We start from the raw sequence: 23,849 nt of genomic DNA on the forward strand, positions 1-23,849 counted from the left end.
TGTGCCCATATGTACAGATAGTACAAAAGCATTGTATTCTCTAATATAGTTCCTTTTCCGAGTTACTGAGCCAACAGAAGAGTCTTAAAATGCCAAAGCAAAAGTGACAACTGCTAACATCAGTCACAAAGTACTTTCACTATTCTTATCTCATTTGATGCTCTAGTAACCCCTTGAAGGTTATTATTATCACCTTCATTATAATCATCATTATCACTTTCATCATCATCATCCTTATTTTATAGAGGATAAAGAAACTTGAGACTGATAGAAATTGTGACCTATTTGTGGTCAGTGTATGAGTCAGGACTTTTAGTTGTATTTGAGAATAACACAACTCAAACTGGCTTAAGCAAAAAGGGGAAAATAGAAGAAAAGCTCAAGGATATATGAGTGTCAGGTATGACTAGATCCCGGACTCTTAGCTCTGCTTTCCTCTGTGTTGACTTCATTTGCAGGCAGACCTTCCCTCTTGATGGCAAGATGGCCATCAGTAGATCCATGATTATATCTGTTCTCTCAGTATATACGATGAGAAAAAAAGTCTCTTTAACAATTATTCCTGCGGAAGTCCTGGGCCTGGATCTCCTTGGCCCAAATTGCATCACACCTCCACCCCTCAAACCATCAAGCCCCCAAACCACATAGACTGAGAATGGGGGTAAAGCCTGTTACTAGAAAAAGGGGGAATGGAAACTGGGTAGACAGAACCACAGATGTCCATAAGAGAATATAGTTTATGCTCAAATCTTCCAATATCTCACAAAAGACTCATGCATCTCTCCCCAAAGTTATTTTTTCTATTTCAGGATGTTAGAAATAGTCTTTGTATAACTTTTTGCTTTTTCCTGGGGCTTGCATTTTCTTCTGAGTCCAAGTACTCTGAAAAAGTGTTGAACAAGAACCTACCCTGGAGGACTCTCCCTGCCTCATTGGACCACTACCATTTTGTTGTACACAAATTTGGGAAGACTATTCATTGTAAACTAGAATTGAGCGAGATCAATTGTGACATCTCATGCATGTGTTATTTCATTTAATCTTTCCAATAATCTTGACAGGCAAGTATATTGAGCTCTTTTACAGATAAAGAAATTGAGGCTTAAGATGTTAAGTAACTTGTCTAATGGCTGACAGCCAACAAGTTTTAAAGCCAGCCTGAACCCAAAATCTATGTGCTTAACAACTACCTTCTGGCACATGTGCTTTAAATTGGTGAGAAAATGGGCTACTAAAAGAACCACTGCCTAGTCAGCCCAGGGATAGAATTTCTTTCTCTCTCTTTCTACTCTAAAATATGCATTGCACTGGATCACATTTTGGTTAATGAGATTAAATGATAAATTAGGCCAAAGAGTGTGTATTTGAGGTTTGTGCTACATTAGATATATAGAGAGATATAGATGATATAGATACAGATACAGATATAGATATAGATATAGATAGATGATAGATAGATAGATAGATAGATTCATAGATAGATAGATAAATAGAAATCATCCCTTTGTAAATCACCCCTTGAACTTTTCCAGAATCTTGAGCTGTCGCTCAGAGGTTCTGGGGACGTTAGTGCTGCCAGGTACTTAACTGTTTGGCTTTACATAGTAAAGCTCATTGGTATTAAAGGAAAAAATTTGTACCCCTCTTCCTTCTTCCCCTTTGGGTTTTGTTGGGGTGAGGGGGAAGTGAATGTAAATCCATGAATTCTTTCATTTATTCATTGCACAAATAATTAACACATTTTCTGTGCCAGATCAGCCAAAATTCTTAACCCACTATCATTTTTGGTGGTTTCATGCTGCTCCCGTATGCTGTCAGTAAGACGCTCTTTCTCTCCCTCCTGCTGTCATTGACCCCTATCTTGAGTCACAGTGTCTTATTTTATAATTTGGAGCTACAGCTTAGACAGAGAGAATGGTCTTCTCCCTCTTTACCCAAATCTATAAGTTCTTTATAGGCTGCTGGTTCACAGCCCTCAAAACTCTCCCTCTACATTTAAAACAAGTTCTTTCCAGAACCTTGCTTCTTCCAAAGCCTCTCTGTGGTGGTTTTAAGATATGTCCCAAATTCTTTGATTTTTCTTCCTTTCAAGAGGTGAAGCCTAATTCTCCTCCTTGTGAGTGTGCATTGGACTTAGTGACTCACTTCTCACAAAAAGAATGAATCGGAAGTGATTGTATATGACGTCAGAGACCCAGTCATAAAAGGAAGAGTAGTTCCTTTGTGCTCTCTGGGGAAACCAGCTACCATGTGTGCGGACACTCAAGCAGCCTCTGGAGAGACCTGTGTAGTGATGAACTGAGGCCTCCTGCCCATAGCCATGCGAGTGTGCCATCTAAGAAGTGGATCCTCAGTCCCAGTCAAGCCTTCAGATTCCTGCAGCTGCTGGTGACATCCTGACTGCAAACTCATAAGAACCCCTGAGCCAGAACCACTCAGCTAAGGCATTCCTAAATTCATCGTGTACAGAAAATGTGAGATAAATGTTTGGAGTTTTAAGCCACTTAATTGTGGGGGAATTTGTTACTCAACAGTGGATAACTAATACACTCTCCAAGAGCCCTCTGTGACAATCACCTAAAGGCATTGCTCTTTAGGGGGCTTGAGCTTGGGCTCAGAGAAGCCCACCATGATGCTTAATCGATATAATTTGTGAAACATTTAAAGCATATACCGAGGCCTCAACCTCTGGAAATTCTTACTCAGTAGGTCTGGGATGGGGTCCAAGCATCTGTATTTAATTAAATGATTTAAAAATAAAAAAAAACTATTCAAGGGTTTCTGAAGACTACTTTGAGAACTTCTGCTGCTTTATTTGACCATAAAAAGCCACACGCCTCTCTATTCTGAGTCGTCTGTGTTGTTTCTTTGAGACTGATTTGGGGGAGGTCAGCTCACCTTCTACCATGTCCACCACAGCCATTGGGAACCCTGGCAAACAACCGTGGTCAGGGCTTTTTCTTATGAACCCATAGAGCAGCCTTTCTCAAACTTGAATTGCATCAGATTTACCTGGAGGGTAATTGTTGGGCCCTACCCCCAGAATTCTTTTTATTTTTTGTTTTTTTGCTGAGGAAGATTCGCCCTGAGCTAACATCTATTGCCAATCTTCCTATTTTTTTTGCTTGAGGAAGACTAGCCCTGAACTAACATCTGTGCCAGTCTTCCTCTATTTTGTATGTGGGTCACCACCACAGCACGGCTGATAAGTGGTTTAGGTCCACACCTGGGATCCAAACCCACGCACCCGGGCCACTGAAGCGCAACGTGCTGAACTTAACCACTGCACCACGGGGCCAGCCCCCAGAATTCCTAATTCAGTGGGTCCAGGGTGGAAACTGAGAGTTTGCATTTCTAATAAGTTCCCAGGTGCTGCTGCTGCTGCTGGTCTGTGGCCGCACTTTGAGAACCACCACTAAAAAGTATAGGACCTAGTGCTCAGGCTTGCCTCAGAATAGTCTAAGATCCTCCCTATACTGCAGGCAACAATGAAAACCAATGAAGACAAACAAAGAAAACCGCATCCATTTTGCCTGAGACAAAAGAAATCCATGGTGATAGAAATCCTAATAGTGGTTATTTTGGGGGATAGTAGCTGGAAAGGGAGCATGAAATGTTTCTAATATTCTGTTTCTTGGTCTGAGTGGTGGTTACACAAATGAGTTCCCTTTGCGAAAATATCTTTGAGCTCTACACTGCAATTTGTGCACTTTTCTATCTATGTGTTATACTTAAAAAGCTTACTTAAAAATTAATAATAATGATAAATGCTGTCAAAACTTGGGGGAAACAGGCCTCCTCTTCACTAGCCTGTATCTCTGTTTACAAGGTAGCTTTCTTCTGGGGGTATGCTGGCAACCCAACAAAGAAAATATTCTTTCCTTTTTGCTGGCATCATTTGTGTGTGTGTGTGTGTGTGTGTGTGTGTGTGTGTGTGTGTGTGTGTGATTCCTGGGAAGTGGCTGCCTCTCCAGCTATCATTTCTGTAAAAACAAAGCCAGGTCCTCAAAAGAAAACATTGTAAAAGAAATATTTGCATGTTTTAAATTCCTAGAGTAATAGATATTGATAGAACAATTTGAAAAGCAAGATGAGGCATTATTAATGCTTTTGGAGAATCCTAGTTTGTGTTAGACTATGCACCTTTACTGAAGAATAAGAACTTTGGGAGGGAAGGAAAATTCTTCTTAGATTTACTACCCATTCCTTTGAAAAGTGCCTAAGAGGCATGTGATTTTTTTATTCTGGCTTAGGACAAGTGTCACTTAAAGACTTCCCTGTTTCATCACAGAAAACCTTTGGTGTCTTAGTAAGAAACCTTGTTTTGCACATTTCTTACAAAAAAATGCTAATTATTACAAAACTCCCCTAGAGATATTCCACTTTCTAAATCATTCCTTTTCTATTGGTTAAGTCTATGGGTAAAAAGTTTTCTTCACTCTAAAAGGTTGGTTTCAAATGTAACTGAGGCCAGGTTGTGTTGGGACATTTGATTTTCAGGTGATCTGCAAAATCGTTATTTTGGACCTCAGGAGCTAAATAGGACACTCTTGGGCATATTTGTTGGTGATGAGGACGGGACTGCAGACAACTGGAGGAGACAATGGCCGCTCCCCTGTTGGATGTCACCAATCTATAGGAGAGACATTGTATACAGTATCCGTATTCATGGGCTTCTAAGCCTAATCAACATGCCATTGAATCCCAGTATTGCCAACTGTGTGGCCTTCGGTAAATTACTTCTTTCTCTCTCCCTCCAAACTTCAGTGTTTTTCTTCTGTTAGATGGGATTAATAATATCAGTTATAGGGATATTAGGAAAAATACATATATAAATAGTAAATATTCAATGAACGGTGGCATAATTATTAAGAGATGAAAAGAAATTAATAAATGGATCATTTTATTCAGTTTTGAATTTCCCAATCCCTATATCTTTCTAATGCAAACATGAATGAATAAATGGTATTTATTTGCGTGTAGACATGAGTAAATAAATAAAATATGTTTTTTTCTTTCTACAATAAAAATTTTTTGTCTAAAAATTACAGATGTGGAGAACAGGTGAATGGTTGCCAGAGATTTGGGGTGTGGTGGGGGGGCGCTGTGACTCTAAGGGGAGCTGGAAGGAGAACTTTGTGGTGATGGAATAGTTCTGTTCCCTGATTACGGTGGTACTTACACGAATCAACACCTGATAAAATGGCATAGAATTACGTACTTACATTGCACCAATGTTGGTGTCCTGGTTTTGATAATGTACTATAATTACATAAAATATAACCATGGGGGGACCTGGGGAAAGGGTTTATCAGACCTCTCTGTACTATTTTTACAATGCCATGTTAATCCACAAATAGTTCAAAATGACTTAAAAACAAAAAGTATCTGTCCAGAATTTCCCCCCTTTAGCACAATTATAGTATGCAGATCTCTCACTCTGTATCTGAGGTAATCCAGTTGGAGTCCTGGCATGAGCTGTGGTGTTTGACTTTAAATATAACACGCTTAATGCATCTATCTCCCCATTGTTACCCCTTCCTCGGCCAATTTACCCCTTCATTACACGTGTCTAAGGCTTATGTGATAGGTAAATGTGCCACAGACAGGAATCCTAAAGAATGCAAAGTTTGGCCACCTTTGATTCTAAAATATTCATAATTAACACTGAGCAGTAGGAGAAGCATGTGGCTAGATATTTCAATCTACTTCCTGCCAGCAGCGGCAAGGATGTGAGTATATTATTAAAATCCGCTGTGGATTGAGAGGTAAGGCAAATTAGTATCAGCTCAGAGTTTGGAAGTTTTTATATAATGCTACCGGGCCGGCCCTGTGGCTTAGCGGTTAAGTGCGCGAGGTCCGCTGCTGGCGGCCCGGGTTCGGATCCTGGGTGTGCACCGACGCACTGCTTGTCCGGCCATGCTGAGGCCGTGTCCCACATACAGCAACCAGAAGGAAGTGCAACTATGACATACAACTATCTACTGGAGCTTTGGGGGAGAAATAAATAAATAAATAAAATTATAATATGATGCTACTAATAAGCCAGTCAGCTGAATAATCGGAAAACCAGATGTCCTTAATTCAGGTGATTTGGTGGTCACCTACCTATGTCCCCCATATCTAGAGCAATGCCTGGGCACTTGATAAATATTTGTGGATGAATGAATGAGTGCACAAATGAATGAATAAATGATGGGACCGTTAAAGGAAACCACGCATAGCTGACAATGTCTAAAAGTAAGAGTAAAGAGTTAATTCACCTTTGTGGCCCAGGACTTGACAAAGCATGTCTGCCAGGGAACATTCTAACCCTTCTCTCTTTGCTTCTCTAGGCAGCTTGAAATCCACTCTCCAGATGCTAAGCACACGGTGATCCTCAGGAGCAAGGACTCAGCCACTGCCCAGGCCTGGTTCAGTGCCATCCATTCCAACGTTAGTGACCTGCTGCCCCGAGTGATTGCTGAGGTCAGAGAGCAGCTGGGGAAAACAGGCATTGCTGGGAGCCGAGAGGTCAGGCATCTTGGCTGGCTCGCAGAAAAGGTAAGGAAAATGCCTCTCCAGTAAATAGTTGCTTCCCCTGGAGTTTCCGTAGCGCTTGTTGCAACCACTGAAGTCTGTTCCCACATTCCATAGCCTGATTCTCTCATTTCACAGGCTGGTCTGATCTCTTGTCCATCTCCAACAGGTTGGCCTTTGCATTATACACAGGCTGTGTCTTAATCAACCTTGACCCCTCCATATATGTGGCAAAATGCAGGTGGTCACAGATGTGTGTTGAATGGACGAATGAATGAGTGAGCGATTGGGTGACTGATTTGATTCTCACATCTATGTGTGAAGGGCAGGGAGAATAAACTCACTACAGAGCTGTTGCCTTGGAGTAAGGAAGTTGAAATTGTTGATTAAAAAAGGTTTTTCTGGCTTTTGATGAACTGCTTGTTAATAACACAGATACATTTACAAATCAGAGCAATAATAATAACAGCAAGGATTTCTTCAGCAACTGCTATGTGCTGATTCCTTTCATATATTATATTTCATCTGTATTCTTAAAGCAGCAGGCCCTGCATGTCATCATTTATGAGCACCTATTTTGTGCTAGGCAGGAGTGGGGAGGGCTGTATAAAGGTGAATAAGACTTACTGTCTTTCCCCAGGGAAGACAGCTGCTGTTTAAAGGACCTGGGGTTGTGTTAACACTGTCACTCTGATTTCTTTTCCCAAGTTATGTGATATGTTGAAGATAGTAAAACTCACTTTGCAGCGATCTCCTGGGAGTTATCCCTTGTCTTCATTTCAAAGGATTGCACCTTAGCCATTGTCCTTACACCTGACTGCTGTCCCTTGAACTTGACCTTGAGTGCTCAGGAACACTGGGCTTTTGGGACAGGCTGACCTCCCAGTGACTCAGATTCTAATAGGCAGTACATGGGAAGAATGATTGTCACAATAACAGCTTTCCTGCCAGTGAACCGTGTCACCCGAGAAGGCCCAGTCAAATAGCACTTGAAAAGAACACTTGAACACAGCATTCGGCTCTTTTCCACCATTGTTCTTTGTTTACACCAGTTCATGCATGGGTCTCAGCCACCAAGTTCCACACAGAGTGGGTTGTTTGGTTTGGTATTGTCCCATCTGTCACAGATTTCAAAGGGCTAAAGGGACAAGCAGGTGGTGGTAGCACCAAGATCATAATAAACAAAAACCACAGGTAGCCTCTCACGGCCTTATTATGTGTTTTTGATGAAAACAACACTGCAAACCTGGATGATATCATTTTAGAATTCACAGTCTCTAATACTCCCTACTTTTTTACTGCTTCCAATTCTGTGTTTTTTTATTAGGAGAAGGGCTATTAGTCAGGGATCTTTCAATTGCAAGTGACAGAAAGCTCAACTCAGCTTGAGCAAAAAGGAGATGTCTGCTTCTGATAACTACAATGTCCAAGGGTAAGCTTCAGGCATGGTGGAATCCAGGGATTCAAATAATGATATTAGGCCTGCCTCTCCAACTCTTTCTGCCCTGCCCACTTCATTGGTTTACACTCAGGCAAGTCCCCTCTTCCTTGGCTTGATGGTTCCTGGTTGTATTTTTCCTTACAACTGGCTATCTCAGTGAATAGAGGCCTCTTTGCTCCCATAGTTCCAACAGAAGTCTTTGAGATTAAGCCTCGTTGGACTGACTTAGATCATATATTCAGCCCTCGGTTGGGGCTGAGATCAGCCTTATTCAAGCCATGTGCCCTGAGAGATAAGGAGAGGTTGTTCTCTAATGGAAAATTAGGCCGCTGTGCAAGGAAAAGACTGAATGGATTCTGGGGAGCAAAAGCAACAGACATTTGCTATAGAAGGAAGAGGGGAGGAGTTGATTGGGATGGAAGATGTCCTCGCTTGGTAGGGTCCTGAGTGGACTTAGAGATGTACTGTGTATCTCAGGGTCCTGGCAGGAGATGGATGGCCAACTCAAAAGGGATGATTGGAAAGGATTTAACGAGGCAATAATTTATGAGGTGTGGCCAAGGTCAGGGAAACTAGTAAGAGATGGAGAAGCACTCCAGAGCTAGCAACAGCGAGAGGCCACTACCATCCCTTAACCTGAAATGGCAAGGAAAAGGAGCAATTATCTGAAACTAGCAAGACTTGTAGCTGTAGAAAAGGGCCAGCCACTAAGAGCTGTGGTCTTTGGGAGAGAAACACAACCCCTGCCAACCCCTGCCCGCTGATCTGCTGGTGTCTCCCATTGGCTGAGGCTGACTGGAAGCCAGAGGCAAGGGAGCCCCATTGATGTACTCTGTTAAAGTCAGCCTCCTAGGGCACAGAGCAGGGTGGAAAAGAGTAGAGCCTGGATCTGGAGGCTGTCCAGCACACACATCTCTCCACCTTCCAAGTAACTGAGATGGTCTCAACTCTGGAAGGTTCTTTTCTCTCATCTCTTTTAATACAAGCTACATTTAAAACCATTACCATTTGGATAGTTGAAAAATGGTATTGTGTCATTAGTGATATTGAAATTTTTCCCAAAGCTTTCAGTTTCTCACTTATAAATTGTCTGTTTATGCCTTTTGCTTATCCCAAATTATCATAGACATATTATTAGGCATTCCCATGGAGCAGTAATAAAGACACCTAAAAAGCTCTTTCTGTTTTCAGAACATTACTGTTCTTTTGATGTAATTTCAGATAATCTTTACGGATGTTTCTTTAAATTGTATTATGCATTGTATCCATAAGAGCGATAATGACTTATCATGGACAATTATCAGAAGCAAGAATGTCTTTTATGGCCTTCATCTTCAAAACTTCTCAAAAGATTACCATAGATTAAGTCTAAAGGAACAAACCAAACTGGAATTTTTTTGAATAAATATTTAATACTGAATCCTAGTGTGGAGACATATGAATGGTTTTTAGCAAAATGTTACAATGAATGGCAAATCCTTAATACTGTGGCTTTCTTATATTATCACAAATATCAGCAAATTCGCTTGGTATTTGTAAAGATATAAAGTGTGATCCTATATATATTCAGCTGTAATTTACCTTAAATTGATGTCCTTTGTCTTTTCCTATACTGTTAATCTTTGATCTTTTGGATTAGTAACAGTAGCTCTGGGACAAGATTTGTACATATTATCTTAATTTCAAATTTGTGGAACTGACATTTGCATGAGCTAAAACAATATGAAACAACGACGACTTCCCTTTTAAAATCCTATTCAGTGCAAATCCCAAAACTTTTTCTACACTACACAGGAGGAAAACTTTATATTAATATTATTCTTTCCTGTGAAATGGTCTGGGAACTGGAAGAATGGCTCCCACCAAATGGCTAATTCTTGAGTCAATAGAGAGAGTTCAGTGCACTCCAAGAGAGGAAAATGAATATGAGTAAAAAGGTGGAGGTAATGGATTAATACAGCTTGTAGGGAGGATACACCACAGACTAGTCTAAAGGGAGGTGAAGGTTCATCCTGGAGGAAGGTGACAAGCAAATCTCATACCTTGGGTGCACCAGATCTTTTACAGAAGATCTTGAAAGCTAGACAGATGATTTGATTTGGTGAGCAGTAAGGAAGCTTCATGTACAAAATCAGAGAGAAGGGGACTTAGAGGTAATTGCTATGGACTGAATGTTTATGTCCCCCGAAATCCATATATTGAAGCTCAAGACCCTAATTTGGTGGTCTTTGGAGGTGGGCCCTTTGGGAGGTAATTAGGTTTAGATGAGGTCATGAGGGTGGAGCTCCCGTGATGGGATTGGTACGCTTAGAGGAGATGAAGAGACCAGAGCTCTCTCTCTCTCCATCATTGTGAGGATACAGCAAGAAGGTAGCTGTCTACAAGCTGGGAAGAGCACCCTCACCAGAACCCCATGTTGGCACCCTGATCTTGGACTTCCAGCCTCCAGAATAGTGAGAAATAAATGTTTTTTATTTAAGCCACCCAGTCTACGGTATTCTGTTATAGCAGCCTGAACTAAGATAGTGATCTAAATCAACCTTTTCTTTCTACAGATGAGGAATCTTGGACCCAGAGGATGGAAGGTGTTTTATCTAAAGTCACCCTCTAAATCAAGATAAAAGAATAATTAGAGAGTGGGTCAATGCTTGATATCATTAGTTCTTTTATTTAATTTATTAAAGAATCCACTGCAGCTCATCCACTGCAATCCATTTTATTCTTTCTTTGAACTCTAGTAGTCACTCTCTGGACTTTTTACAGTGTCAAGGTCAGCACTAGGCCAATAGCCTTTGAGCTGGGGCTGTTTTCCTTGTCTCCTTGACTTCCTGGTCCTGTGAACCACACCACAGTGACAGGTCCTGTACTGCTTGACCGTGTGAATGCCCTCACCTGTAGATGGCCAGGTGCACAATGTAAATTCTTTCCCATAATCATATTAGTCTCAAAACCTTTAACTCCTTGCAAGCCCTGGTCTGTCCCAAAAGGGCTCATGACTGCTAATCTCTCCCTGAATTGTAAAATCCATCATGTCCCCAAACCCATTTTTTCCATCATTGTTCTTTACTTAATCTTTTTACAGTTATCATTGAGGTGTTTTCAATGGTCCAATTTCAGACCAGAGAAACGCAAACTAAATTCTGACTGTCTTGCTACTTAGAAAAATGTTACTAAACACAGACATGACAGGGCTGTTTAATTCTGTTTTGTGTTCAGTTCATCGGCCATTACCTTTGCTTTACCTGGTTATCTCAGTTTGCAAACTATTTCTTGTCAGATTAAAAACACAAAGACAACACAACAAAGCAAAGCAAAAAAACTCAGTTGGGAGCCCTGAGATGTAAGTTCAATTCTCAGATTTCCTCGTTTCCACTTCAGATTCTTTCAAACAAGAGCGTTGATATACCTGTGCCTCCCCAGGGTGTTATTGGCAGAAAGTTGGTAATTAATATTTATTATGTGTCTCGTCTGTCTCAGGCAATGTACTTTAAATAATCCCTATCCTATGAGGCAAGCTTGGAGAAGCTGAGTAACAGATTTTCTAAGATCACTCCTCTAGTAAGTGGCAGAGCCAGAATTTGAACTCCTCTTTCTAATTCAAAGCCCAGAACTTTCCACTAAAATGAGCTAATAAAGGGACCCAGGGAACATGTGTCCATATGAGTGGAACCCCCCAGAACCCAGTGTCAGAGCGGTATCACATACCAAAAGCACGGTTTCAGAACGAAGAGACATATCAAAATAACTCAAATCTTTTGTTTGTATTTATGAAAATAAGGAGTGCCTTCATCGGTTCAGGCGGCTATAACAAAATACCATAGACTGAGTGGCTTATAAACAACAGAAATTTATTTCCCACAGTTCTGAAGGCTGGAAGTCCGAGATCAGGGTGCCAGCATGGTAGAGTTTTGATGAGAGCCCTCTTCTTGTTGTATCCTCACATGGCAGAGACATAGAAAGGGCTAGCTCTCTTCTTCTTATAATGACACTAATCCCATTGTGGGGGACTCCGCCTTCATGACCTAATTACTTCCCAAAGTCCCCACCTCCAAATACCATCACATTATGGCTTCAATATATAAATTTGGAGGGGGGTACACAAACATTCAGTCCACAACAGGGAGAATTCACATACCAGGACGGAGCGACAGAGGACAGATCTTCTCTCTCTTCTTCTGGTCCGTTCTTGAGTATGTCAATCAATTCAATCTCTCTGGCTAGATCCCTCCCTTTGTATTCCACACAATAGTCCTCCTTGCTTCTCCTCTTTCTTCTTGTTTTATACTACAAAAGCCCAAAGAACAGGTCCTACAAAGACTGAAATTATCTTTGACAGGATAGGTTAAAGGAAGACTAGAATACATGCGCGTGTGCACACACACACAGTTGGCCTTGCTTTCCATGTTTCTGACATCTACGAATTTCAGTTATCACGGTTTAATTAAATAACCCCAGTCTCTCAACAACACAGTTCAAATTTCAGTTAGTATAGTATATTAACTGTAAGTAATTTTATGAAGTACAAACTTTGCTCCTAGCTTTTCATTGCACAAACCACTATGTAAATAGCTGATGTGAATCATGACTGTGACCAGTCACATCACTTCTGTCACGATCTGTCGGTGATGGGTCATTGTGTATCTGTTAGTTCACATGCAGAGAACAAACTGAGTGGTTGTGTTTCTCCTTGTCTCCTAGTGATGACATTTTACAAGAAAAGATAATAGATAGGGGAAATTGTCCAAAAAAGATGAAAATGCAGCAAAACAAAAACTAAGAATTCTGGAAGTGAAATGCAAATCAAACATAAATGGAATTACAGAAGACATAGCTGACCACGGGAGTGTTGACACTGATAGTGTTAAAGGGACTCGATACACAGCCAGAAGAACTCAGTGAAGGTAAATTTATAAACATAAATGAAGAGAGTAGCTGTGAAGAAAGGATGAAGATGCCCTGGAAGAAGTGATGCCAGTGAAAAACTTCATATGAAAGGAACTCAGAGATATTTCACGTCACTGGAAATACAAAGTATAAAGTGTTGCTAGCTGATCCAGACTTGGAAAGGAGTATGACAACTTCCAAAGGCACAGAAAAGATGCTCGCTCAGTACCATAAGATATATGATGAGAAGAAGGCAATAAGCGCTGGTCAAACTGCTCTTGATAAGTTTTCTACAAAGAAATAAAGCACTTTAATTCTCGGTCTTTCTAATATCCTAAATTATAGATTACTAAGTAAATATTAGTTTTACTATTGTTTTCATTTCCCTATGTATTTATAACTGACAGTAAGACAATTTTTAATGTTTTAGTAAAAATTTTCAAAGTTCATGGAACAATACTAATTTTTCCAACTGATTATTGAGATCACTTAGTAGGGTTTCAGCTTGCACAATCATTTTTATTATCCAGCACTACTTTGCAAACACAGGGCTGTCTCTCTCTTTCTCCATCTCTATCTATCCATCCTTATCCATCTATCTATCCTTATCCATCTCTATCTATCCTTATCCATCTCAATCTATTCATCCTTATCTATTTATCTAGTATCTCTCTAGCTATCTCTCCAGCTATCCATCCATCCAGCTATCTGTTTCTATCTCTCTATTTGACTGTCTCTGTCTCTGTCTGTCTGTCTCTATCTGTCTCTCTCTCTCTGTCTGTCTCTGTCTCTATTTCCATCTATCAGCATATTTTTTTTCTTATATTCTCACATAATTCACTAGACCGTCATTAATTTTCAGTTCCAACAACAGCAATTTATTCATTCCCGAAAATTCCAGGTAAATGTAACCAACCAAGTAATTTTATTCTCTAGCTACATTGCCCAGCTATATTAGAAGAATCTCAAGTGTAAATGTAAAATAGCCCTGGCCTGAGTAAAACAGGCTGCTGGTAACCAAGATCTTGACAGTGTAATTAATGGAATGATATTTCTGGAGCCTCTAAATATATCAGCTCTGCCATCTGCCTAAAAATCACCTAAGTAGGAATTTCCCACCACTTCTTCCAAGGAGAAAATAGTCTCTGACCTGAGGGAACTCCCATCTGATAAATGGAAATAGAACTACTGTCGAGGCTGCCCCTGACTTGCATCTTCCCTAAATCAAGACTGTTTGTTACGCTAGGAAACACAGACTGTTAATGCAATTAAGTGCTAATAGGCCTGTTGTGTGGCTTTAAAAGGCAGTCATCAAATTCCTGAGTGAGTCACCTCGAAACGCAGCAGGACTGAGGAAAACCTGGCAACAGCTTGGCTCTCTTCCTGTTAGTCCTTTACTACAAATGTTTAAATGTGCCAGTGTGAGTGTAGTTCAGATTGCCCCCATCTTCTGTTCTCTCAAGTAAAAATCAGAGATCTAAAACTCGGATGGGTGGGTGGGTGGGTGGCAGAGGCAGCTATAATGAAAGCATGAAAATATGCCCACTTTTCTGCCTGACTTCGCTGTGCAATTTAGTGATGTGAGTCATTCTTACCAAGTCAGCTCATCAGAGCTGCCCATGTCAGAGAGATGGGCGCACGTACATTGTGTTCTTATAGGCTGATCCCCACAAATTCACATGAGCCTGATTCGCTCTCTTTGGAGAGGACCATGGGACCCAAGATAGAAAGCTCCCAGTGCCCGGTTGTGTGGCTGGCAGGCTCTGCTAAACTTTGTTTTATCTTATTGGTCGTTACAGATTGCCCTTCCTTTATGAAATTTGTTTTCTTCCAGAAAACTCCTTTGCTTTAGTAAATAAAAAACAATTTTCCAATTGATTTCCATTATTTGATTATTCTGATCACCACCTATTCACTCCCTTGGTGACAGAGCGATCCCCACCCTAAGTAGTACAAGATGGCCAATCCCATGACACCCATCATTGGACAGATGAGATTGGCAGCAGTTCATTTGTCATATATCCTCAGTACCTGGGGAGGACACCACATGCCATGCAGAGCCACCTGGGGGTTGCACTAGGGAGCACAGTGAAACAGCAGGGGCTGTGGGAGGCAGGCTTTGTAGTAACAAGAGGGTGAGGTGCATCCTGGTTCCCATGGGAGGATATGATTGGCTTGTTGGAATAATTTTGCAGGCTGTCAGGGAAGTAAAACTCATTAGGTTGAGGACCAGGTGGAGTGCAGGGAACTAGCTGAGTGGGAAACCTTTCCCGCTGGGTGTTGGGCACATCAGATGAGAGCAGGAGCCCTGGGAGGCTCAAAGATGTCAAGGCAGCACATGAAGTTTCAGGCCTTACAGTACGTTGATCAATGTCTTAGTTAGAATTCTTTAGATGCTGGGTCTGAGATGGAGATTCTTGGGGAGTGATTTACTGAGGGAGGACTCTTGGGAGAAACCTGTAAGGAAGTAAATGAAGCCGCATAGGCAGCAGAGGAAGCTAAGCAAGATGTGCTATCAGCTAAAATCTAGCCTCAGCATGATCCCACAGGGAGCTCTGTAGCATGCATTGGCTGTGAGCTCCTTTGGAGGTAGAGAGAAGCCACTCCTGTCAGCCAAGGGCAATTCTCTAGAGAAGGAGAAGGGTTAAGCTGTGAGCAGTCATTATTCACATCAGGTGCGTGTTGGGTGCACCAACCTAGTAAAGGGAATTTTGGCAGAGGACCAACAATATCTACTATAATCACTGGTGTGTTCACATGGGGGAAAAAAATCCAGCAGATGTCCACAAGACCTTTAAGTGGCAGAGAGATGAGAGAGTAGCCAGTTCTGTGAAATGCAGAAGGTTATAGCCACCACCTAGAAGTTTACTTTTATTTACAACTCTATTCAAATTCTAGTAACTCACCCTGGCATTTACTCACTCCTTCCTCTCTCACACCATGGAATGATTATTTTTTATCACTGTGAAATTCCCAAATGTCATTTTCAGAGTCTCTTTGCATCCTTAGATTTTTGGCTTGGGCTTTTTATTACTTCTAATAGGACTAGGCTGCACTATTGCAAATACGATGCAAATTAACGCACTTCATTTTCCGTCCTGAAACTCCTTCACGTTGGTATTTTCAAGTTTTGTAAGCTGGATCAAAGTGAGTAATTTTGAAGTTCTTTGTATTGATTTTATTTAGAATTAGGGATAGAAATAGAGGTGTATCTAGAGTTCTAGAATCTGATTTAAGAACATCCATATCTACATACGGCCTGCGTCAAGATGAAAGGAAGGGTCTTTATGGAGCCTTAGAGGTGAGGCAGGACTCTCAGAATTACTCCCACTCAATCCCCTTTCATAACAATTCAGGGAGAGGCCTTAAAATATTCCTTGATCTGTTTTTGCCCTGCAGGTTGTATCCTTGTAGAGGAAAGAGGTGATTTCTGACTTAGGTCTGTGGCTCCAGTGCCTAACAGTGTCTGGGAAGTAAGAGTTGGTCAATCTATGTTTATCAAATGAATGGGTCAGTGAACGAGTGGTACTAGCCAGAACACCTATTCCCTGTTGCCAGCAACTACTGCAACACATTTTCTCTGGGAATAAAGTACAGTCTCACATTATATGTTCAAAATGGCTTTGTTGGAGAAGGAGAGGGGTAACCCAGGCATCTGACTCTCATTTCTGTGTTCTAAACAATCATCCTTGCACAGGAGAACTCTCAAACCACAAACTCGGTGTAACTTAGGGATTTCCTTACTTGAAAATGTCAAGTTTCTCGCTTTTGAGTGAGGTGCAGGTGTGGTGGTCTTTGAGTAGCTGTTCTTCATTTTCTATGAATTTATCATCCTTCTCAATGAAAAGAACACTAGATTAGAAGTCAGAAAGTGAGGACTCTAGACTCAGGTTGCTAGATGCTCTGTCGCCCCCAGTAAATAACACAACTCAGATACATGCCTTATTTATTCCATGGGCTCTAAGAACCATCAATTCTTATGGAGTCTTAGAGCTAGGGAGGGCCAGAAAAAATAATAGAGTATGAATTAGCAATTTTATGTGACTTGACCATGATCACACAGCTAGTTTGCATTAGGTGTGAGACTAAAATTCACGTCTCTCTGACTTGCAGTCCAGGGCATAATTCACTCTGCCCGATGAACCTCACCATCCATGTAAAGCATTGTAAGAACAATTCAGAATTATGCTAATATATGTTCCTTTCCTTGCTGTTTTGCAATTGGGGAGTGTGGGGATCTTCTGGTCTGGCACTTGGGTGAGATCAGAGGTTGGGATAGAGACTGGGAGTCCTTCGTAGACAGGAAGAGTCAAAGAGTGGAGGAGACCTCTGGGAAAATGAGAAAGAGAATGAAAGAGTGAAACCTTAGGGAGCATGAGGAGGAAGACGATGAGATGAGAGTTGGTTTCTGGCCACGATGACCCATTGGCCAAGGCCTCTCTTGCTCTAAGTAGAATTGGCACTTCCTCCTGTCCTGAAAGACTTCTAAAATAGTATTAGCAATGCTTATTATTGCACTTGCTTGTCAAACAACTTTATTTTGGCTCACAAAACATGTGGCTGTGGTTCATCTAATTCTCCGCCTCCATCTCTTACCTCTCCCCCTCCCCATTCCTCATTCTTTGTTCTCTTATTCTCTGCTCTGCGTACAGATGAGCTAAATCTTGTGTGAACTATAATCTGTGTGATTCTTCTCAGTTGCAAGTCTCCTAGACTCTTTACTGCACATCCTTTTCCCTAGTTAGCTGTCTACCTGTAGGGCTGCTTTCTGCTCATTAGCACCTCCACTAAGGGGTGGGAAAGAGGGAGAAATGCAAATCAACTCAACTGGATTCTTGTCAGAGACATTGGAAAAAAATGTGTCGAGGGCTCCATCAGTGAAGATGGAGCGTGTAGCCACATCTGTGTTTTACAAAAATTCAGATGAATTAAGAAAACCTGAAATTAATATTCTTAGCACTCCAACACAAAAATATCCTCTGTGTGTGTGTGTGTGTGTGTATGTATACGTGAACACACTGCACAATTTAATTGCATATATCTTAGCTGTTGAATTCAAGCACGAAGCGTTTTGCTAGGATGAGTTTGGGATACCTAGAAATAAGGTCGAAGTCAAATAAATCCAATAACTACCAATTGAGTGAATTATGTAGAAGGCAGGGAAGGGCAGTGGGGTTGTGAAACAGCATAAATCTAGAAGGAGGAGCGTGGGCTTTGTACGGGGACCTACTTGGGTTTTTATCCCCACTTTGTTACATACTGGTTGGGTGACTGTAAGCAAGTTTTTTAAAGTCATTAAGCCTCAGTTTTTCTGTCGGTAAAAAAAAAAAAAGAGATGTTAATACCTACCTCAAAAGAGAATTTGTATGGTTTAAATGAGTAATTTTATGTATAATGCCTGGCACATAGCCGCCAATATATTAATGCAACATATGAAGGCAGTCAGCTCTCTAGCTTGCACATCTTATTGGAAAGGTAGCACTCTCTTCTAAGGAATATTTTTGAAGTGGAATTTGTATAGAGGCCTTTTGAAATCCTCAAATTTGTGAATGCTACTAAAATATATGTATATACTTTCTTCTATTAAATGCAGTAAAAAAGATTTGCACTGGTCCTTTCATCAAAATATTGACATACTGTATGGCTCAGAGCTACTAAAGCAAAATCTATTCTTCAACTTATCCCCAACTTATATTTTCTGGCAAAGAACTATCACTTTCACAGAGCTGCCATCATCAATACTGTCATTTGGCTTTTTAGGTCATTATCCAAAAAGAAACTGAGTAGAGTGTACATGTGTGGTGTGTGTGTCTTTAATGACTTCATGTAAGGGCTGAACAGCAGAGCCATGTTGACGTGTCTGTGGAGGGCAGCCAGCTAGCTTCTTCTGGGACTGTGTCAGCCCACACACATGAGAACCAGCCCTTAGCAAAATTACGAATGACTACAGATCATCGGTATTCAAGGTCATGCGCAGTAACAACAGCATTAAATGCATGAAGGCCAAAGATATTCTGTATGGGGTAGAGTAAAAACTGAATCAAAATGTATACCCACCAATAGTGCTGCCAAATTACGGAGGGATAAAGGACAATGTGAACTGGAGTTTCCAGGGAAAGACTGCAGGGGAAAAAATCAGACTTGAGCTGGTCTTCAAAAAGTGGAAAGATTTGAAAGATTTGAATGGGTTGTATTTGGCTCATTGCTTAATTTCACAGAGAAAGTCCTTAAATAAAGGAGCATATTACGTGATGGCTGGACAAGATATCATATGTCAAAGTTACGTAAATCAATTTCACTTTTCCTGTAAACAGAATGTGAAGTTCATATACATAGGTATAATTTTAACCAAGATTCTACTATCAAGATGGCAGAAGTAATTCCATATTTAATCAACTATAAATTATAAAAACACCTTTCTAAAGTTTACATAAACTTGATTAAATAAAGTAATTATATCTAAATGTGTAAAAATGAATTTCAAGCAAAAGTATAAAATAATGAACTCATAATTGCTGTTTTTCTTTTCACTGGAAGAGATCAGAAGTTGAAGGAACAATCATTTGTAGGAAGTCTAGGGTTCTTGATGACTTTTGTAGAAACTAATCTATAGATTTGTATTTTGTTGTTTTCTCCATTTTATCTTTAAACTTTTCTCATGGCAAACAAGGACCTTAAAAATTGCTGCTAGTCATTCAGGTTTCTGGAAGCTTCACCCTGCCCCCTTATATTATTCTGAGAAAGTGGACCTTAGAACTGTAGAAGCCAACTTCTCCTGGCACATGGTTTTCTACCATTTGACTCTCTGTCACATTGTTTTTCCTCCATTTCAAACTTTAAAGCTTTTGCTTGAATAATAACTGGGTTGAAAGGCAATTTTATCTAGAATGCAACAGCCATAAGTCCAGAATGGAGCTGTCACAGGAATCTGTTTTTTATTTCTCCATTGTCTTTTAGGAGTTGAACATCTATCTGATTATAAATAATCAAGTGATTTTTAAAAACAGATGTATGATTAGTTATTTGCTCATCCATTTGGTAAACATTATTCAGCACCTATAAGTCATTCATTCAGTAAGTAACTATTGAGTACATACAATATGCCAGGCAGGTTTAAGTCCTGGGAATACGATGGTGAACAAGGCAGACAAAGTCCTTGCTATGTTAAAACTTACATTTCAGCAGAGGAGATGGATAACATACAAGAAAACAAACAGTTCAGGTAGTGATAAGTGCTGTGAAGGGAACGAGTGATGTGAATGTAAGGGACTAGGGAATTGATTTTAGGTAATTGTTTATAATGGGCAAAGCAGTGGGTTGGACATACAAAACTAGTCTCTAGGAACTCACTAACAAATGTGGAAGACAGAAGAAGACATGAAAACTAAGAATTTCAAATACAGAACCATGACTGCAATAATTTCTGTATTAAATCTTCTGAGGGCTCATAAGAAGGAATCAGCTAACTTGGCCTAGGATAGGAGGGTAAGAAAGGTATGACGCTGAATCTTAAAGATCAGGTAGAGACAGACTTTCCGGGTGGCAGGAATAACATGTGTAAAGAGTTAAAGGTGCAAACGGCATGGCGTCATTTAAGAATAGCCATTAATCTTGGGTGACTGGAGCACTGAATATATATATTCAGGTGGTGCTGCCTTGCTTAGCAACACCCATAGGCAGTTGTACCTTCACTCCTATGCTACTGTACTGCATTTTTAGAATTCTTTGGAATTGCCTTCAAAGATGATTTTTTAGCAATGTATGAAAATCTGCTTTAGAGTTACGTGGGCAACCCCCTTGGTTCAAATGTGTCCTCTCTCTATATATTTTTCACTTTCAGCCTGCTTGGCTCAGCTCAGCACCCTCCACCCCTTTAGATAATAGCTCCAGCCTCCTTGCAGAGCTGGGGACCTGGAGGTGGGATTTGACCAGGGAATGTGGTTGGGCAAGCTGTTCTGCCAACTAAGGCTGACCACCAGGGGCAGCACATCCAAAATGCATGAGGAAGCTGAATGCTATAAATTCTTATGGAAGATAATTCAACAGCATTTTTTGAGTGCCTACCACTGGGCCCACCATGTGCTCTATTCTACTTTACTACTAGTTCTAGTGAGTCTTACATATTAATACCATCTTTACCCAGTATATATAAATGTGTAAGCTCAGGACTATCTTTCTTTTAAAAAGTTAGAGAGCTGTAGCATATTGCTTTTTATGAAATATGGTCTAGGGCTTGACATATTGTACCAAAATAGATTTAGAAGTGAACACTCCAATGTCTCTCCCACAAAATTGTTCTTCCTTCGTGTCTCAATTGCAGGAACTACACAAGTTCTAATAAACAATTGTCTTGATCTGCTTGGGTTGCTGTAACAAAATACCAGAGACTGGGTAGCTTACAAAAGTTCTAGAGACTCGAAGTCCAAGATCAGGGTGCAGGTGTGGTCAGGTGAGGGCTCTTTTCCAGACTTCGACTTCTTGTGTCCTCACATGGTGGAAGGATGAGGGATCACTAAAGGATCTCTTTTATAAGAGCACTAATTCCATTCATTTGGGCTGCACCCTCAGGACCTAATCACCTCCCAAAGGCCCCACCTCCTAATACCATCACCTTGGGCATTAGGTTTTCAACATGTGAATTTCAGGGGAACACAAATATTCAGACCATAGCAACAATTAAATATTTACCCGGTGCTGTATAGAGTGATTTTCATATTTATTTCCTTTAACACTCCTGAGAACTGATTCTGCACCATTCAATGACCAGAGCACGGTTGAAGTCTGTTCTCTTGATGAGTGCATACGTGCCTGTGCACAAGGCCGTGTGCCTAGTTTAGAGGGGTGAGCCACCGCGCTCTGCAGGAGTCACATTCCCTTCCAGAAAGAACGCAGGCACCATGGGCAATGTTGTGCGTGCCTCATGGTTGTCATGGTGCAAAGTGCTTATTATTGGGATTCTGCCAAAAAAGCTATGATCATTGAGAATAAAAGCTACTCTTTGAATTGTGCTGACAAGAAAACTGATCCTCAGTGTTGGAATGATTAGTTTGACCTTTCATTTTTAAGTGGTTTTATGAAAATGTGAGCCCTGCATGCTCTGTAATTTTAAACGTAGAGGGTTTTTTTTTTCTCTTTTTCAAACGAGGCCTGCAAAAATCAAGCTAATTTTAAACAGCAATGCTGGGTCAGGTAATCATCTCTAAAGTCACCAACTGCTGGTAGTCTCTCCCTCATTCTTCCACCCTTAAAGAAATGGGACACTGTTAGTAACAGCATGACAGTCCTACCCTAAATGTCCTATTAAATAATTACTTTGAAACACAACAGACCTGGAGATGTGAGGAAGCCTTTCTTCTCTAATATAATTTTTCCACTACTACTAGGGTTTGTTGTCCTTCGAGAAAAGGTGATAGGAGGTGTGTGAGCAGTATTTGTGTGCCAAATGATGCATTGCAGGGGATGACTTGAAAGGCCCCACTCTGGGAAGAATAGTTAGTTTTTAAAGAGCTGTTTTTTACTACATCCAGTTAAGGAAGAAATTGGTAGGAAGGAAGGAAGGAAGAAAACCGAAAGGAAAGAAGGAAGGAAGGAAATAAAGAAGGAGAAACACAGGCTGTAATCATTTTATCTCCATTGGATTTAAACCAGCTTATGTTATTCATATGATAAAAATAACATTTGGATTTAAAGAGACGTGCTTTCAAACTTTCAGCCCCGACCTTGGGGCTGCTCGCTTGGATCCCTGATGCATGGTATTTGATTCCTGGAAATGTGATAATGCCACTTCAATGTTCAGTTTTATCTTATTTTGGTGATAAACCAAATAAATTCTTCATGTGAGCGGAAAGGCAAATCGATAACCATAAAGCCCTGTGGGTCCTGCAAAGGGATGTTTCCTCCCCTCAGTTTTTAATGAGGCCTCATATTTGTTGTCTTCCCCAATGGCCCCTTGGAGCACGATGTGCTGATGTGCTTGGTGTGTGCCTTGGAGCTGACGCCAAGCTGCTGACCTCTACATTTGACGAGTCCTCAGAGGAGACTTTGACCCAAGCTGCAACATATTGTTGGATCCATCATGTTGATTCTTGGCTCTGATGCTAATGGGCAGCTAATGAGTTGCGTGGTGTACATATTTACGCGGGCTCTGGCAGTACTAATGCCAGACACACAATGAGATGGGGTTGGGAGGAGGGCAGCAAGATGCCCAGTGCACTGGCATCTTAACAGACGTAAGCAATTAGAAGAGCTGTGTTGCAGAATTACCGTTTGGTGGCTTATGTGAAGTAATAAGCATCAAGAGGTGGAAAAAACATGCTGTCTTATATCTCCTCTTAAATAAAAAAAATCCCTCCACATCAGAGACGTGTTTTATGTACTGTGAAATAAGGAGGCAAGTTGAAATATTTAAAGAGTCAGGTAATAACTTTTATTACCAAAGCGAAGCCGACTTCCAGCCCTGCTGTTGAGTAACGGTTAGATTTAAGACCTTCAGGCATGGCCATGTGGCACTGACCACAAGGACATTAGTGACATTTCAAAGCAGTGCTGTGTTGTCTGTTTGTTGTTTTTTTTTTTTTTCAGGAGATGGCAGAGACCAGAGCCAGCGTACAGAAGGGCATGCTACTCTGGCCTTGGAAGCAATTTTTCGAAAGGCAGTTGAGTACAAAAATTTCTACCAGCACATTCTGGGAGATGTAATATGCCGGAGAAGGAATTTGCCTAATTATTTATTGCACTCAGAGTGCCTAGCGCTGTTCCTGGCTCCTAGATCAAGGCAGACTGGTTGAACTGCTTAAGGAGTTGAGAAAATTGATTGTAAACTCAGCCGTGCTACTAAAGATAGCAATTTGACTTAGGACGAGGTACTTCTCTTAGATTTGTTCCATCTTCTTCATTTTACAGATGAGGAAACTGAGGCAAAAATGGGATAAATGGCTTTGCACTCTATTGCACTGCTTCCTCTAAGCACTAAAGTTATATGGGCAAGAAGAGTATCTCCTGTGAT

At 40.8% G+C, this 23,849-nt stretch overlaps 1 protein-coding gene across 1 annotated transcript in view; it reads left to right on the top strand.

Moving 5' to 3' along the window:
• The window catches only part of SNTB1 (syntrophin beta 1), a 231,649-nt gene that overhangs the window by 137,680 nt on the left and 70,120 nt on the right, over positions 1-23,849 (top strand). The window contains exon 3 of the mRNA XM_004431108.3: positions 6,336-6,543. Within this exon, the coding sequence (XP_004431165.1) occupies positions 6,336-6,543 (208 nt within the window). The remainder of the gene's footprint in view (positions 1-6,335; positions 6,544-23,849) is intronic.

The sequence above is a fragment of the Ceratotherium simum genome, chromosome 23, assembly GCF_057802395.1.
Source record: "Ceratotherium simum simum isolate JZ-2026a chromosome 23, ASM5780239v1, whole genome shotgun sequence".
Classification (NCBI taxonomy): domain Eukaryota; kingdom Metazoa; phylum Chordata; class Mammalia; order Perissodactyla; family Rhinocerotidae; genus Ceratotherium; species Ceratotherium simum.